The sequence below is a fragment of the Triplophysa rosa genome, linkage group LG12, assembly GCF_024868665.1.
Source record: "Triplophysa rosa linkage group LG12, Trosa_1v2, whole genome shotgun sequence".
Taxonomy (NCBI): Eukaryota; Metazoa; Chordata; class Actinopteri; order Cypriniformes; family Nemacheilidae; genus Triplophysa; species Triplophysa rosa.
Window position 1 is genome coordinate 18,097,323 of NC_079901.1, and position 18,610 is coordinate 18,115,932.

The 18,610-nt window shown below is 37.1% G+C and overlaps 1 protein-coding gene across 2 annotated transcripts; it reads right to left on the bottom strand.

Annotated features, from left to right (window-relative positions):
• Window positions 1-69: 69 nt before the first annotated feature.
• Window positions 70-18,594, bottom strand: nlrc5 (NLR family, CARD domain containing 5). 2 transcript variants are annotated; one of them, XM_057347467.1, is made up of 44 exons: window positions 18,516-18,594; window positions 16,732-17,054; window positions 16,349-16,420; window positions 14,086-15,817; window positions 13,905-13,988; window positions 13,704-13,787; window positions 13,496-13,579; window positions 13,224-13,313; window positions 12,994-13,044; window positions 12,597-12,641; window positions 11,680-11,757; window positions 11,468-11,551; window positions 11,277-11,366; window positions 11,147-11,194; window positions 11,006-11,062; window positions 10,846-10,929; window positions 10,672-10,755; window positions 8,319-8,408; window positions 8,142-8,201; window positions 7,953-8,036; window positions 7,771-7,854; window positions 7,566-7,655; window positions 7,250-7,315; window positions 7,018-7,101; window positions 6,802-6,885; window positions 6,553-6,636; window positions 6,336-6,422; window positions 5,868-5,930; window positions 5,696-5,746; window positions 5,518-5,601; window positions 5,348-5,431; window positions 5,156-5,239; window positions 4,949-5,032; window positions 4,565-4,651; window positions 4,336-4,419; window positions 4,073-4,177; window positions 3,887-3,970; window positions 2,731-2,814; window positions 2,555-2,638; window positions 2,386-2,469; window positions 2,197-2,274; window positions 2,030-2,113; window positions 1,848-1,931; window positions 70-1,728 (listed from the first exon to the last, which is right to left on the bottom strand). In XM_057347467.1, exons 2-44 carry the CDS (start codon window positions 17,045-17,047, stop codon window positions 1,656-1,658), a joined length of 5,277 nt encoding a protein of 1,758 aa, XP_057203450.1. In that variant the 5' UTR covers window positions 17,048-17,054; window positions 18,516-18,594; the 3' UTR covers window positions 70-1,655. The 2 variants fall into 2 exon arrangements, with proteins under 2 accessions (XP_057203450.1, XP_057203449.1); XM_057347466.1 differs by lacking the exon at window positions 18,516-18,594 and adding an exon at window positions 17,707-18,065.
• Window positions 18,595-18,610: the final 16 nt, after the last annotated feature.

The window sequence follows — 18,610 nt, forward strand, 5'->3', positions numbered from 1 at the left end:
CTTTAGAGAAAGAAAATCTATGGATAAATAACACACTGGATTTATATGCATTTCACATACGATTTTACGCATTTGTACGCTCCCTGCTAGAAAAAAACAATACAAATTCTAATATTAATACCATAATGAACCATCAGTAGGCTAATGAAAACACACGACATAATGAAAAATCCTTATGTAGTGCGTTTTATGCCTTATTCCAGATTAATCTATTGTGTTCTTTGGGTTGCCATCACCACATAACTTCCCACTAATAGAAACCAACCTATTGCCAGTAGAAACCATCAGAGACATTATAGTAGCGATACAATTTTCAATATAGGCTAACCATGTATTAGATCTTTTCCAGCAGGGCTAGCTCCTTTAAACAAAAATATTTTAGCTGTGTCAGGGACCACTAATTATGGCCTAATACTGATATTTAAACCTGTTTATTTTTGGTACACACAGATCAATTGTTGTGTTCATGTAGTGACTTATGTGTGAGACTTGTTTCTAAAACAATTCCCGTTAAGAGAACAGAGACTAAGAGAACAGCGGTCCAAGCATTATTAGATTTACATGGTATTGCTTTACTGCCATCTAGTGGCAGTCATGCGGCAATAACCGGGATGGTTATACCATTTTTAACATTTTTGTCAGTCTCTTAAGGTTCTTGTAAAGGTTCACCATAAACCCTGGATGGCTTTCTTTGATCTTCAGTTTTTTTACCTTAATTTCCATTTTAAAAAATTATTTACGTTTATTGAAAAAAGCGTCACAATTTAGTTTATAGAGTATTGAGATTGTGAGGGCTCACAATCGTTATCTGAAAACCCAAAACATCACTTTGTAAAAGATCAGCACTTTGGTTCAAGATAAAGTGCATTCAAAGGTTGAAATGCACCAGGGTGAGTAAATAACAAAATGAAAATATTTGGGTTAACTATCCCTTTTAGCCAGTGTGTTCAAAATGTGAATTAAACTAGATACAAGTGACTGCCATTAAATGACATAGCTGTTACATGCTTTAAATACTGCAGTTGGCCCCAACAGATTATGAGGCTGTACGGCGACAGAGGTGTACCATTTCTGCCCTGTTGTTAACTTCATACTCTAGAGATTGTCCTACACGTGTTTCAATAACAGACTCTGTAAAATTATAACATATGAAATGACCATTTACTTAAAACTTTGAAGCAATTGAAAATTGATCAGTGCAACAACAAGAGAGCAATATACCTTTGCAGTGACGATACATAAATAAATACTGTATTTTAAAGGAGAACACAACATAGTGCTGTCCAGGGAGGGTGAATGGAGGAATGCCTGTAATGGAGCTTTAGCCCAGTTGAATATCAGTAAAGCATGACAGTGCTCAATTAGATAGACTTTTGAATGCAGAAAAACATTAAAAAGTTCCCAGTGGATCACTTTACCTGTTTTTTCTCTTAACTGAGCAGAGCCTGTTACCAACATATCCTTCAATAGATTAGACATACTCCAGAAAAATCCCTGAACAGCCGGATAAACTGTTTTTTTGGATATGGTGAGTTGCTCTAAAGAGGTAATGTGTTCTCCAATTAAATTCAAAATATTTAAATATTAAAACAGCACTTACACTTTATATTTACAGTGAATAAAAAGTGAAAAAAATGAAAATCATAAAAATATGATTAAACTGATGAGAAGTTCAGTCTCTGATCTTTCAGATTCTCATCGTCTTTGGCAACTGGGTTCCTCCAGAGCCTGTGCAAAATGACATAAATCGCTGAAATTATTTGTTTGCCAACTAGTTAAACATTTCGATTTTTAATTGATTGTAGAAACAACCATTTTAAGATCAACAGTAAATATGCTATTAATACCTTATCACTTCAATGGATTTACATGATGGGAGGCATTTGGAAATCTCCACGGCTCCTTTTGTGCTTATTTTATTGGCCTCCAGGCTGCAAATCAGAAGTATAAAACATGAACAGCCAACTGTACAGCCAACATATGGCTAAACATACTGATAAACATTTACTGTAAACATCCAGATACTTACTCAAGTCTTTTCAACATTGTACACAGAGGAAGAACCTCAGCCAGTTTCCATGCCAGAGTATCACCACATTCATTCCAAGACAAGCTGAGAATGAGAAAACTTTATAAACTGGGTGCATCTTTGAATGTTGTCATAGTGCCTGGTACATTTCAAATAACAGATCCCACCTGACATCCTCAATGGCTGGACAATGTTTGAGGGATGATGCCACACCAACCAGGTCTGAACTTCCAATCGAAGTCAAGCTGAAACAAGTAGTTTTCACCATACGGTATATATTACACAATTTATGTGTAATGTATCTCATAATGGTATTCGTTGCAATAAGTGGTTCTGTGATGTATTCAAAGTCTTACTTTAGTCTTTTCAGTGCCTTCATGTTGTCCAGACCTTCACAAAGTGCCAAAGTCCCTTTTTGACCAAACTGATTCTCTGACAAACTAGTAAAAAAAGAGAAAAATGTAAACAATAATATTCACATTAACATCATCTAAGCCAATGACACCATAGTATCAGACAACTTACTCGAGGTCTGAGATCTGAGTCAGTAAAGGAAAGACTTGTGATAGCTTAGCAGCACAAGCTTGACCCAGACGGTTTTTGGAGAGCCTAAAAATAAAGTATACTGTTAGGCTATTAATTCTGTTAGTAGTATTACATGTTTAGATGTATAAATAATTAAAAACAAATAAGTAATTTACTGTAGTTTCTGAAGAACCGTGCAGCGTGATAGTGCCTCTACCAGCATTTCTCCAACCTCGTCGCTAATATTGTTGTTTGACAGACTGCATAAAGAGAATGGGAGTATAATGCGGAATGAAACAGAATCTGGCAAATGTATTATTTCTTAACCAGAAAGTAGCACCGAACAGCTAACAAAATTCAAATTGTACATGAATAACTTTAGAAATATACAGATGGTGTTTAAATATGTAACCTGCAATTGTTTTGCGTGTTCTTGTGGAGCTTTCAGAGAATGCGTGCACATGAACTCTTTCTGTTTCATGTGAGAAAAGCAACTGTCAAACACCCTTTGCGGCGACCCGTCAAAATAAAAGTTATAACACACCCACATTTTACAACACCATCCCTCTTGATTTTCACTGCATGAGTATATTATTTACTTTAGTACAGTAAAGTAAATGTGCCAGTAACATTATAAAAAGTTAGAAGATTACTTACAGTTAAGTAGACTTAAAAACAACTTTTTTCCATGTATGGTTCAACGTATCTACTGCGGGTTTTTTTATATAGTTTATAAGTGAATACGGTTGTATACTGAAGTATTTTTTCATGTGGGCAAATATATTACTATTGTATAGTAAAGAATGGAAAACACAGAATCCAGAAGATTTTAAACAGAAACAAATGAAATTTGGGAAAAAATCAAACAGATTTCTTATTGTTGTTGTGTCATCCCTCATATCGCAAGCCATATCTCTCCGGCCCCTAATTTGGGATGCTTTTCATGAACTGGCCCCCATGACAAACTAATTGAATAGCCCTGCTCTAGGTGACCATACGTGCCATTTTTCCCAGACACGTCCTGGCCAGGATTATGGGTGCGTCCTCGGGAGGTCGCATTTGTCCACCGCATACTTCATCGCGGTTTATTATTCCAGGTTTTATTTCAGAAAAGCAACCATTATACGTATTTCAAGCTAAGAGTTAAACTACAATTATTATACGTCTTAAGAGAAATAAATGTTAATTTATGTTTTTTTTTACTAAAATGTGACAACCTCAATGACGTATGGGGTGGACAAATGCGACCTCCGGAGGACGCACCTGAAATCCTGGCCAGGACGTGTCCGGGCAAAATGGAAGTTGGTCAGTTGGTCACCCTATTACCCTCACTTTATATTTCTTAGTTCGGTCCACGAAGAAATATGCTTCACAAGTTCATGAGTTCCACTGTCTCCCATTCGCCAGCTCTCCAACCTGCAGACAAAACATTGCACAAAACATTTAACCTGTTAAGAAATGCTGTTAGTGTTTGTGTGCGTGTGAGCCTCTGTGATGTATAGGAACTGCAACACTTACTCAATCTCTTCCATCTGTCTAAATTCCTGAAAGGAGGCCAGGAGACAGAGTATGCCAGTGCCATTCACAAATGTCTCGGATGTTTCCACTCTTATGTTGTTTAAGCTGAGCAAACAAAACAACATATAAACAATACAGTAAGCGTGTAGCTCAACTAAGCATGGTTCTTGCAATGCCAATGACACAGGTCTGATTCCCAGGCAACACACATCACATGCCTTCACATTTATTTATTTTTTGCTCAATCAAAAATGTACATTTACCTGAGCTTCCTAAGGGAAGCCATACTGCACAAGCCTTTGGCCAAGATGGAGATGCCCTCTTCATTCAGAACCAAAGAGTTTATCCTATGTATAAAATATCATATTGAGTTTTGTCAATATTGGATGTACTATATAATGCATTACAGACTGACCACACTTCTTGAATAAACTATAAGGTGGTGAATTTAAACATCTTAAACAACAGTAGAACTTGTATGGGTGCTGTTACCTGATTTCTGCCAGAGAGAGACATTGCACCAGACCTCTGACCAAGTCACACCCTCGAGCTGCTGTCCAACCAGAGCACTGGAGGAGACTGGACAAAATCATACACAATATTTATGTACTGTACTTTCACCACAGAGGATACAGACAATAAGAAATTGAAGAGAATTAAGAAGTCTGCTGAAGAAATGGGAGTTTTTTTGAGTAAGTGATGGCCTTTAATTCTGTGCTTCATTTTGCTTAGACTTAATATGTTACTAATCTTACATTTAAAAAGTTGCCTTCTATCTAATTGAACAATCTGATTTGTTCAATCTATTTATAAAAGCAAATTAATCAGACTTTGCTAATAACAGACAGTTATAATAAAATACATTTTTCTTCTTACCTGAGTGACTTAAGATGTGGCAGATTTTGAAGAGCCCTGCCAAATACTGCAGCCCCGCTGTCATTCAAAACCAGCTGAGACAAACTAGACAACCAGAACAAGGGAAGTATGCTCAAGAAACTTATGAAAGACAACTTAAAACAGAGTGAAGTTATGCATACATTTCATTTAGAGCCACATTTCTCTACAAATAAAAAGTCAACACACCTCACAGTCTCAATTGTTTGAGTTTTTGGTAATGCTTCCACAAGTACTGCCACCTCATCCTCAGCTGTTCCTTTCAAATCAAGACTGTGAAGATTTTATGGAGATATTTTGGTTGTTAAAATCATGCGTGTACAGTATTTGTTGCTACGGTGCTGTATATCCTCATCTGTTCAGTCATCACGAGTCGCTTACCTGAGGTTCTTTAGACTCACTAAGGATGGAATGACTACAGAAAAAAACTCGACACCTTTTCTGTCCATTTTGAGCTGAGAGAATCTGGACATAAAAGAGAAGAAATTCATTAACAAATTAAAACAAGATGGACCCGTATACAAAAACAGCACACACTCTTAATGACTTACTTTAAATTCTGCAAGGAATGACATTTCTGCATGGGAGGTATTAATGGAGTAAGATGATGTCCTTCTGTATCACAGTCATTAAAACTAAATAAAATGACAAACGAATGCAAAGAACATCACATTAAAATCAAAGTCAATAAAATCCAAAACAACATAAAGACTCATACAAAAAAAAAACCTGATGGATCTCAGAGTACACAGCGGGAAATCTCTGTTTTCAGAATGCGTTCTGTTAAAAAGAAAAGAAACTATGTACATTAGCTGAAACCATGACAGCATATCAAACTGTACAAGCAGTAAATTATTTTGTTGTAACATTGTAACATTTTGTTAAATGTTACGAAACTTACACAGAAGTAGAATGAAGACTGGAATTGGCATCTATAATGACATTTATGCATGCGCGGTTGACCCTGAAAATGTTGAGTAAAAAAGGTTGTTTAATCTTATCGGGAAACATAAAAAAAACAATATTTTACTAATGTCTTTAAATCATTTGGAAATAAAGTATTAGCTGACAAAATATATAAATGTAAGTCTGTTCAGAAACATAATGAGTGCATAATTTCATTGTGGTATTTTTACAACTAGTGAACACAGAATGTGGTGGGGAACAAATTTTGAGATGACATGAGGGTCACAAAACCACACAGGAAACCTTTGTGTAATACATACCAACTCAAAGTAACTAAACACTTGGGGAACTATTTATAGATCTACAGATTCACGTGACAAATGTATATATATAAAAATGTTGGTAGGCTGGCAGTTATGTGTTAAAGGGTTCATACTGTCAAAAAGAGTGTGGATTATCATACCTGATTTCTTCAATTTGGGATTCCAAATTCAAGCAGTTACTGACAAGACTGACCACAGCACTTCCTGTCAAACACAGCTCTTCAATCCTAATTACCGCATCATCAAAAAACATAATCATTCTCACATCACATTTGCTATAAAACAGATCTTTCGAATGCAGACGTGAACAGAAAGATAAGTTACTTTCACTTTATTTTAATAATCAGATGTGCTCACCTGATGTCTCTGTGTTGGCGATAGCAGCTGAGCTGTTTCAAAAAATACTCAATCTGCTCCAAACTCAAACCATTATTTCTTAACCTGTGAGGAACAGAAAAGGTCAATGTAACATTGTGTGAAAAGAAATGACAAGAGTTTGGTAAAAGAGAAAGTGTACGTGTATAACAAAGAGAACTTTTGGAAGATACTAAGCAAATTTCCTAACTCACTCAAAATTTGTGCAAAAATCATTAAAGTAATTCTTACTTGACAGTTTGTATTGTGGATAGTTTGGCCAGACAGTCAAGTAAAGAAAACAGGCCTTGATCGTGCAGTAAACTGGATGACAATCTAAATTAAATAGAAACAATATCTGGCATTAAAATAAATAGAATTACAATCTGTCCAGACAATGTTTTTATAAGGTACATGGCTATTCTGTCATCATTCTACATTGTGCTGTCCTTGTCATAAAACACCCACTCTAATGTCAGTAGTCTGGGACATCTCTTCAGTATTTCCACAAGCTGCTGCAAGTGGTTGACTTCGAAACTGCACTCTTTTAGTCTGTAGCGAAGGCAATAGCAAGAGGAAGCGTTAACAGTGTCTCCCAAAACACTTTCACTTTTGACTTGACTTAAGAAGTCACATTGTACACGTGCCATTTTGGTTTTGGTTTTATTTCGTGACGCATCACCTACAGTTTGGAAATTACCTGAGAGTCTTGCCGTTGACGTGTTCTTGCACAAACTGAATCAGAGACTGATCTTCCACTCCAAGACTAAAAATTTGAAAAGTAATTTACATGTACAGTCAATCAGACTCTGCATGGCAAAAATCTATATCTAACCAATAAATAATAATGTTAGCTAAAAATATGTCATATTATGGTGTTTGGTGGAATGAAAAACGTAGAAGGTAAGGCCACTGTTATCAAACATCGTTCATGTCAAAGTAATAAAGAACAAGTGGCTAAAGTAAAAAGGAGCATGGGGCATTTCTTTGCATTAGGACTGGGTAGTAAATATTACCTGACTTCAACAGCAACCACTTTCTCACAGGTGTTCATTGAGTTGACCAGGTGCAGTGCCCCCAACTGTGTCATTCTGTTGCCATTAAGGCTGTAAATAAATCCATATTGTCAATTACAAGCAAATCTATTAATGTATAATGTTATCATCCATAATGTCAATGAACACTACATAAGATGTTGCATTTACTGATCTGAGATATTACCTCACTGAGCTGGAGATCTTCAGTTTAGGCAAACAATCGACAAAACATTTCACGCCCTCATCCCGGAGAAGGTTATGGGACAAACTAAAGCATATTAGGATATAAAAATAAACTGTTTGTGACTTCAGGTCAGAGAAAATGTGATTTGATTTCTATTAACAATTAAAGAAAGAAACCCTTACTCCAGTTCTGCTAGATGAGGACAGTCCTCAAGTATCCTTGAGAGCTTCTCAACATTGGTTCTGTTCAGTTTATACTCCATGAGCCTGAAGACATCACACAGAGAGGGACAAGACGATTGGTTCACTTGACCCCAAAAGCAGATCAATGCTGTTACCTGCATTGAGGGAATGATGCATGACGATACTCACCTGCAAATGGCTGCCTCTGCCTTTACAGGAACAAACTTAATAAATGCTTCAGCCTGGTGCCTGAGAATCACGTTAGAAGCAACTTTAGAAACATCAATATTATGTTAAAGCGATAATTTGGTTGAAATGCATGTTGGGAAAGAAAACGATTTTTGGTCTTATATTAAAAAGCTATACCTGAGTTCCACTGCTGTGACGCGCTGACAGTCAACAAGAGATCTGACCAATGACAAAGCCCCATTCGTAGACATGTCAACATGACTTAAGCTGATAGACAGAGTAACATCAGAGTAACATGAGATAGGTAATATCATAGACATATACAGTATATATAACTAGACGCCGCATTGTCCGCTGGATCGTACGTCAACGCCGCCGCCATATTGGTGAGGGCAAAAGCCGACTTCGAAGACATAAGAGTGAATGGTGGAGCTGCAGTTATCTGGATAAAAACACAACATCGTTTTCATTTCTCAACTACTTTCAATACTTTTCTATTTATGTGGAGTACAGAAACGTTTTGGCTCCAGTTAAAGATGGTTAGACTTGAAAATGTATTTATTGTCATACGGAACTGGAACTCAGGCTTGTCAATCAATCATTTAGGCTTACTGTAAAATCCTGGGAAAAATCTAAACAGATCGTCTTTACTATATGACTAATACTGCTATTTCATACATACAATGCACGGCAGTGTTATTTGTTTTACTATATCACATACATCATGTTTTACTGCTGTAACGGGTTTACAGTATAAATAAAAGAACATCTTTTATCTTTTTATCATCTATAATTACTACAGAAAAAGCCATTTCCAGTGAAAAACATTTGTTTTTATATAACACGTAAATTAAAATATATTACCTTGGGTGTTTTGTTCGATGATTCAAATACTCTTAGAAACAATCTCTAGGCTACATGTCTGTTTTATTCTCGACTACTGCAACGTGGTTATTTATTCTGTTGCATGTCTTGTCTACAACATATCACTGAACATGGTGCCATGTAGTGGATTCTCACGAATAACAGGCACAAATAATGGATTTCACATTTCCTTATAACAACCATTAATTTTAAAGTAGCTATAATCGAGACACGAAGCAACTAGAGACATGGTAAAGTGGTACTCTATACGTATATCATAAACCATTGAAATATGTTTAGAAATGTAAGCCTGATTGTGCTTTTAATGTCGAAAAAGCGCAGCTCTCCCATTGGGTTCAGTGGGCTTTTAGTGCACTGTTGCCCTCACCAATATGGCGGCGCCATTGAAGTATCGCAGCAGCGGAGCAAAGCGGCCAATGCGGCGTCTAGTTATATATATATATATATACTGTATATATGTCTAAGGGTAATTTCAGGTAATTTATGATGGAGACGTATGTCGTATGAGTTGGACGTATGACGTAGAATTTCTGTGCTTGATACACTCCCCCAGCACTCCGACTCGTTTCGTAAAGTTTTTTATAAGTCTGTTCCTTTAATTGGGCAATTCTCCTGGAATAGCGGGACAAGGCGAAAGAAATAGCCCGCCCACGCACCAACTCACGAGTGATAGTAAGACCCTCTTATCAAGATCGGCTGCGCTGTGGACCTGCAACTCTTGCGATAGTGAGAGAAGTCAGTAGTTTGTTTGTTCACGGCATTTTAGTGATGGATGTTATATAAACGGATATTTTATATAAAGTGGATTTAACGCTGGATTTGGAGATAGTTTGAAACGGATAGATGGCGTGGTCCCAGTGCTAAAAGATGCCAGACATGAACTGCATGCGGTAAGTGAAACTAAGTCATATGTCTGTGTTTTGTTGACAATCGGCGTTTACGTGCATAATGTAAATAACACGAAGGGATTAATGCGATGATGTAATGTTATTGTCTAAAAAATCTAAAAATCTAAATCTAAAAATCTAAATCTAAATCTAAATATTGTGTGCTGGTGCTCTAGTTCCGTTCCCCCTGCCTACCTCCAGCAGCTCGTCTTTTTCCGGAAATAATCGTACAGCTGTATCTTTCTTTTATAAATGTGATCAAACGAAATACTCTTCGAAGATATGACGTATGCAATATTACTGTATAGGTACTCAAGATTACTATGAGCTGAAACTGTGTGCGTAACACAATATTTAAAGTCCCAGTGAAATTAAAAATGACAATTCTTATTTTTTCATGAAATATTGCAGCGTTTGTAGTAAATAGCTTATCAATGTGGGTCATTTTCATTTTTAAATCCATGTACCCTCATAATCTTCAGTTAAATTCTGAAAATGCACTTCCGCCCTGAAATGACTATCCATCTCAAATGACGTTAATTAGACGGCTTGGCCGGAGCATCCGTTAACTCCTCCCCTTCAACGGTCAGTCTCCTGTCAGTTTCATTTCAAAATAAATGCAACAGCTGTTTTTACACCTCCAATCAATTCGCAGTGAAAAACACAAGCCACGCCCACTAATTTTCTCCGGAAATGTGAAAGAATATGGAAGGAAAAACTTCCGGTTCACGGGGACTTTAAGGAACTAGTGCACGTACTTCAGTAGTTGAAGAGAAGACATTTCAGGAAGAATTAACATCAACTTCTCTACCGTCTCATTTGACAGTTTTAGATGGGAGAACCTGTAACGCAAATAAACAGTGAGGAATTAGCAGAATGTAGATTACGCACCCCTGTTCTGTAATGATGATCAGAAATGAAGAGCCACTCACTCGATATCCAGTAGGTTTTCACACTTGACCAGCTGCTTAAACAGTTTGGTCATGTAGGGGGGTTGTATTTCACTGTGGGTTAAACTGAACATCAAGGAAATATATAATATCTACAATGACCATGATCAAATTAATGTATGAATTCAATTTAGTTTTATACCTGAGTTTTTTATGCAGATGTAACCCAGTTTCATTTGGGGCTGGCTGTTTCGAAAGTCTGCGTTGATAAAGTACATAGTAAGCAGTTTCATGTCAACGTCACATTGACCAAAAATGTTTGTAACCATAACCGTTTTAGTACCTCTTGCTGGTGTCAAACCAAAGAACCAATTTGTCCTTTCCATTTGCACTAGTGAGAAATAGGACATTAGCATTTTTAATACATGTAGGTCAACAACTCAATAACTCACTAACTTTGATAAAGAGTTTACCTTGCATCCACTCTCCTTAGGTTCCTCTGCGTACAAAGAGCAGAAACAAGCAACACCAACCCGTCCATATCTACCCCATTTTTACTGACACTGTGTGAGCATATCAAAAAAAGAGACAAATGTTTGAAGAAAGAAAAGCAGGACACCAATGTATGCCAAAGTTGTTTATGTATGAGGAACATGAAACATACTTGATCTCCTGAATCATTCCAAGTTTAGGCATAAGGTCTAGAATTTTCTTTATGCCCTTGTTTCCTAGCGAGTTGTTGGACAAACTAAGAGATGAAAAAGAAAAAAAATGTATGTGACAATAGCACTGATGGTGTATCAACTAAATCTGATGTGAATTGTTGACTGGGACTGAAGAAGTCTGATGAATTGTGATAAGTTTTTTTATACTTACTCTAAAACAGTTATGAAGCCTTTGAGTTTAGTAGACAGGCTGGCTACATGAGCACATGTGATGTTACACTGTTTTAACCTGAAAATAAATAGTTAACCAATCAATCAATCAATATGTCTAGTTGGTTTTAAATTACCATGTCAAAGAAACTGAAAAAGTTTATAATCCTTGAAACAAGGGTAGTGAGGGACATCAATGTCTTTTCTTTATAAAAAAAAAGGTTCAACCCTGTTACATCATTTAGCTGCCACAAAACTGCCAAAACTATGCACATGGTTATGTTAAAGGGATTAAAAATCTAATCCTGATATCATTTATATATCCTCAAAACCTGTATGACTTTTTTCTTTGAAACATAAGAGAAGATATTCTGAGAAATGTCTCGGTGGTTATGTCACAATAAACTTCAATGGGGAGCAAAGTTTTTGGATACGTTCTTCAAAATATTTTCTTTTATGTTCTACAGAAGAAAGAAAATCAAACAGGTTTGGAAGACATACTGCATCTGTTGACATCTCAGGGTGCACAAAACACAATGTTTTCGTCTTTAAACTAAAGGAATTCTTTCTCTTATTGTCTTTTATTTTTTTAGGCATACTTCCAATAGTAATGTGGCACTAGGCAAATCTGTAAGTACCAGCATGCAATGTTCCCTTGGTGACAAGGAACATAACATTTGCCTTTTAGGAGTTCTCAGTATACAGGGACACAAATCTATTTGTGTCTGTGTAAAGAGCAGTACAAACCTCCTTGCAGATGCGAGAGATGAGCACAAATTTCTGTAAGTGGCCTTTTACAATATACAGTATGCAATTGTAAGGTACAGTAATAAATGAGCTCCTCCTAAATGTGACAATTCTTAATTTTTAATTTGATTATGCTTAAAAAAACTAATGAAATAAGGATGCAGCACATACGTTATGTTCTTTGCCTCTTTTGTTTGATTCAGGTCCATGTTTTCACTATAAAAGAGAAAAAAATTAATTATCATGTTTTAACATCAATTAAAGACCATTGGTTTTGAGGTAGACAACTTATTACTGTAGCCTAACCATCAGTTTAAGAGCTGTACCACCAAATGAAAGCCCACATGTACACACGTACCGCACTGCAATGCAACAACTGCCCAAATGCACAATGAAACCACAATACATGTGCAAACAGGAAACAGTAAATACATCATTTAGAGTTTTAGGTTATTACCCATGCACCTCTAAAGAAGTTCACACATTTTACGAAACAAGTTTGCTATTTAGACAGACTGTCCGCTATTTTGTCACTATGGCACTTGTGGCTCTACAAGTCAGCACTTACCATGTTGTGTCACTGCTTTTTGAAAAGGAAATGTTGATCTCCTTATTTCCCCTAAAACAGAGAGAATATCAAACAATTGTGATACATCCTGTGAGAGGACATAAGCCCATTCAATAGATAATGAAAACTCCCCGTTCCTGTACGCACTTTTTTAAATAATTTGTTTGGAAACTTTTTTAATTAGACAAAATGAAAATATATTCAAAATAACAAGGGAACAAGCAACATACTCAACATAGAATTCCTGTACAGAGGGGCAGACAGTCATCATCTCAGTAAGCATGAGAACTCCATCTGTGGAGATGTTGTTTTTCCCCATCCTGAATAAAAGTGAAAAATGCCACACTCAGTAACTTAATAACTCAATAACTTAAATAACTAGTCAAATACATTATAGATTAGACGTTCAAAACGTATTAACCCCATAGACCCAAACCATTGTGGGTCTTGTAAGGAATGCCCCTCACATACAGTTTGTGAAAATAGTCAAATTATATCTTACACAATGGAAGAGGTGTTGGGTAATCTGGATAGTACTTCTGCAATATCTCTTATCCCGTCATCTCTCAAAGAATTATCGCTGACACTGTCAGATGAAAAAAATGAAGAATGAAAGACCAAAAACGGTTTTGGGAAGAAGAGGGGCTCCTGGAACACTTAATGAACATGAATTGACTCTCTTAATCACATTGTATAACAAATGGCATTACTTAATGTGTGTGATATGTGGACAGTCCTGCAAAGCCCTGGCAAGTTTAGCAGCTCCAACATCAGTAAGGCCTCCACTGATAAGACTGCACATAAGAGACATGTATAAGAGCAAAACACATTACAAAGACATCGTGGCATAATGCTAAATAAATATAATATATAACAATTGGTCAAATATTGTAAACAATATATAAACTCACTCTAATTGCCTCAAGGCCTGAAGTTCACGCAAGATACCGCACAAAGCCTCTGCAAACTTGTCATCATACTTACGGCTGCGAAAACTTTTTAAAAAATGACAGATAAAATGTACTAAAATAAAATCCACCAACATGACCTTCTTCATTGGTCACGCTACCAAAATGAAAAAGAAATACTCACATCAGATGGTCGACATTCTTAAAACTAGGCAGAATTTCCAAACAATCAAGATCAATGGAACAGCCACCAAAGTCCAAACACACAGTCTGATCTGCAGCTGCTGTTACAAATGCCAGAGCCTCCATGTCAACAGCATTGAGTCTGATATTTCGCAGTTCAAACTGGGGTCTTGAACCAACAGCCCTTGCCAACTTAGCATCTTGTGTCTCATGAACACATCGACACAGCTCAACGATTTTGGGGCCAGTTTGACTTGCACTTCCTGCTAAAGAGCGTAAAAAGTCCCGTACCGCGGCTTGGCGCTTTCGTACCCAAGTCGTGGCACCATCTGTCTCTTTCAGCTGGACCAGACTAAGGGTGCACGCCTCAGCCGCAAGACCACACACGTAAAGATGGAGAGAATCAGTGAAGACAGATTTAGGATCAGTCTTGGTTGTCCAGCGGGTTTTCAAGTTAAGTTTCTTCTTAAGCTGACTCTCTGTGATGCTTTTACTGGTCATGAGATTGATAGCGGCGAGGAACTCCTGCATAGTAAGGTGCATGAAGGTGAAACCATACCCTGAAGATCCATCCTCACGCGTCAGCTTCACACGGGACAGGATCCCAGTTCTGACACCAAAATCCTGGAGTTCTGGAGAAACTTCTGTAGCCATGAAGACTAGTGTGCCTTTCTCGAGCCCTGAAAGAGCCAACTGGCTCATCTCGATTATTTTTATTTTGTATCTTTGCAGCATAGATATGCCAGACAACTGACCCCCACTGGAGCGGCTAAGAAATGCAGACAAGATCTGAATGTAAATTTGGGTTAGGGATATAGGTAGCTGTGGATTACCATGATCTCCAACACTGGAGAACAGATAATCCATACATACACAGCAGATATGACAGAGCCCAGGAACATGACACATTGACAGAAGATGACGATTGTCCATCAACAAGTTTACAGCCTTCTGCTTAAATTCATCTCCTTTTTTGTGGAAGTACTGCTCAGCATACTCCTTCACACCCAGTCGGTCAAACCCCATCAGTTCGCATGTTATGAAACCAGGGCTCCCGAACATGTCCGTCACATCCCGTGGCCTACAGGTGACCAACACAGTGCAATTCGGAAGGATTTTATGATTGCACAATCCAGAGAGGAGATCTGGCATGGGCATGGGTTTGTTTGGGTCAATGGCACTATCAAGCTTTTCCGGATTCGTAAACTTGGATCGAAACTCATCGTAGCCGTCGAGTATGAAGCAGACCTTCTCAGGGTTGGAGAAGAGGAATGCAAACACGGCTTCGGTTTGCTCCTTAAAGTGTTCGCTCGGAGGGTAGAAGAGAAACAGCAGTTCTTTTAAGGACAAGTCTCTTGACATGAGGTTAAGCTGCCGAAACTCCAGCAGGAATAGCAAGTGAATGGATGGGAAGGCGCCATCAACCCACCTTTGGCCGAGGCAGTGCACCAACAAGGTCTTACCAGATCCAGCCTGACCCAGAAGCACAAGAAGTCTCCCAGAGGTTTTCAGAAGAGACTCAACTGACACTTTATGTTCCAATGAAGTATCTTCTCCATCCTGGTGGTCAGGAGAAACATGAGCGGTCCTATCTTTTGTTTTGTTGGGGTTCCTGTGCCTTAAATACACCCACGTGTCATCCAGACGGATGTCTTTTACAACGGATTGTATCACTGACTCGTGCTTCTGCAGTAGCGTGGATTTCAGAGCATCGGTGTAACTCTGTAAATAATCTAAGGAGAGTAATAAAAGAGTATAGTTGAGCAATTTTTCAGTGAACATGGTCCCACATCCCCTTTCTGTAACAGATTAATGACAAGGTTAAATTTTAAATAATTTTTCAGTTTGAATATTGTCCCTGCTGGGTGTGAAAGACACTATTTGTCTGTGCAAAATCACTGCAGTTTCTCTTTTGGTTGATCATAGTTTTATATAATGCTACAGTGAAATTAAATGTTTGCAGCAAATTATTACAATAGACTTTGTAACAGAAATGTAAAAAGTCACATATTTATTAAATTAATTCATAATGAAAGACCTTTATTGACTAGACTATTGCTACAGTGTGTTATTTATTCATTTATAAGGTTATTAAAATAGAAGGAAACTAAATACAATCTTTAGGAGAGGCTTTTAAACTTTTTAAATGCTTAATTTACTTCTACTGTTCAAGTTGAAGTCATTCAACTGTTCGGTTGCTATAAGCAATTCAAGGTAGAGTCACAGTGAATAGTGGGTGTGTCCCTTTAAGAAATAAAACATACCCAGTCGTTGACGTTTCACATTATGTGATGGTGAAGAAGTATCAGTGTCGCTCGTGTGATTAAAGTTTGCTTCTTTAAAGGCAAAAAAAGATCATAATTAAAACTCAAGTCAATAACATTTATAGACTAGTATAACGAACAAATCATCATAAAATAATGCGAGCCTCTTTCTTCTTATTTGTACTTTCACTTTCACTTCAAAGAATAGTTTGCCAAAATTACGAGCCAAAATTAAACTATGTAACAATAAAAAGTTATACGAAAAGATATACACTGAAATTATGAATTTACTATAGCATTGATATTAACTGTATACTGTATATGTTCAGTATTTATGGTCGCATAAATAGAGAAGTTGCAGTTTAAAAACTGTACATACTTACCAGATGTATTTTCTGCTATGGACACCAGTGTGGTTTCAAGAAAAAAAGGAATGTTTTCACAGTAGTGCAATACAGTGCGAAGAAACTGTCTACATGTGGTACAGTCTGAAGTCTTGAAGTAATCTATAACAGCTAAAACACGATCTCTAGTATTTGCCAGTGAGCGTAGCTGGTCCTGTGTCCTAGGTTCCACCAAAGCCAAAATCTGATTCAGAACACTGGTGTCCAGCTCACAAAGCAAGTCCACTAAAGCACTAGCCTCCTGGGCCACCACAGCCTGAACGTCCCCCACACATTCCACGCTCTCCATCCTCATCCATTAGCTGGAGGAAAAGTAATTTAACAGTTTGCTTTTATAAGAATCCTTTTCATTCTATACATCTATAAACAAACAAATATATATCCATAAACATGAATGTGACATACAGTAGCACAATGTACCAGACTTCTGCATGTTACTGAAAAGGCTTTGTTTGGCAATGCCAAAAAACAGGTTGTTGTGTATGGTCATGTGCATATTGTTACTATTATTACTAATTATTTAAATACAACAGATACTATCAGAAATTCGTTCTTAAATAGCCTACTAAAAAAAGAAAACCTCTTCACCTACTAAAAAAAGAAAGCCTCTCCACACTGATATGTGCAACACAAAGAAGCAGGTAAACTGTCATGTGCATTATGCCACACATGCAAAGTACTGCTCTGTATTTTTCTGTAAATGTTGTGTGAATGTAACTACCCGTAATATTCCAGTGACATTATGTGGCTATTTTTAATTATGCAACATCTTATACATAACAGTGATCTGCGGGCTGTTGTCCTAGACACGAGGTTTGTTGTGAGGTCATGTGTATCATGTGAAATCAATACATCGAAGCAAGCGGTTTGCATCGCAATAAACGCCAAAAGAAAAAGCTATTCCTATCGGGAATTCATGTTTAAGCAGAAAAGCATAAAGTTAAAAGGACTCACCGCTGGTTGCATTACGCATCGGTCCAGTTTGGATGGTGAAAATGAAACTAAACTAACCTCTTTGGTTTCGATTTCTTTTATATGTATAATAAAGACAAATTATACACAACTGCGTTGCCTGGCGCGGGACAACCAACAGCCCGCCAATATCCTCTACTGCGTAACAAGCTCGATATATATTAATATTTAATATAAAACATAATTTTGCTAGAATTGGAGCTGGCGCGAAGTTTGAGCATGCATTCGCCTGCGTTTATACCTTTGACGGCGTAAACAGAAAATGACGCTAACTGCTCAAAAGTTTTCTATACAATGTTCAAATAAGAAAATAAAGTCAATTAAAGCAAATATATTTTTGTGCTGATTAATTGTCATTTCATTTCCCAATGTGTTTGTTTGTCGCATCATAGATTTTTGTAAATATAGCATTCGATTAACGTTACATAATGTTCAATTCAACAGACATATGCAATAAGCATTTATAATGTTCATTAAAATACCATCTGAACTACAATGGCGCGATGAGGAAGACCATATACGTTAGTGTTTATCTGATATACTCGAAAAACTCCAGGTTATTTTTTTATTTCAGCACACGTCATATGAGAGGGTCACGCGAGGACACGAACGCGTCCATGTGAAACGCGTTTTAGTCGCGTGGTGTGCACACTAGCACCGCACAGTGGCAAAATGAAATAGGTTACCTTTAAACTCTTCACATATGGTTATTTTGTACATTAGTTTAAGAAGAGACCTATTATTTATTTGGACATATAATATGTAATATAATATAATAAAATGCATCCTACCTTTAGGTTTAGAAAAATAAACATTAGAAAATGCAAACACTGCCACGCAATACATTTACTGTAGGCCTATGTAGTTTCCAGAGCGAAGTATAACC

Bases quoted from the DNA above. Each gene is read 5' to 3' on its own strand.
- nlrc5 (XM_057347467.1), bottom strand. From the start codon at position 17,047: ATGAGGATGGAGAGCGTGGAATGTGTGGGGGACGTTCAGGCTGTGGTG. The intron at 7,855-7,952 runs GTAAGGGTTTCT...AATATGCTTTAG, and splicing joins CCTCATCTAGCAGAACTGGA to TTTGTCCCATAACCTTCTCC. The intron at 5,931-6,335 runs GTATGATAATCC...CAACATTTTCAG, and splicing joins TCCCAAATTGAAGAAATCAG to GGTCAACCGCGCATGCATAA.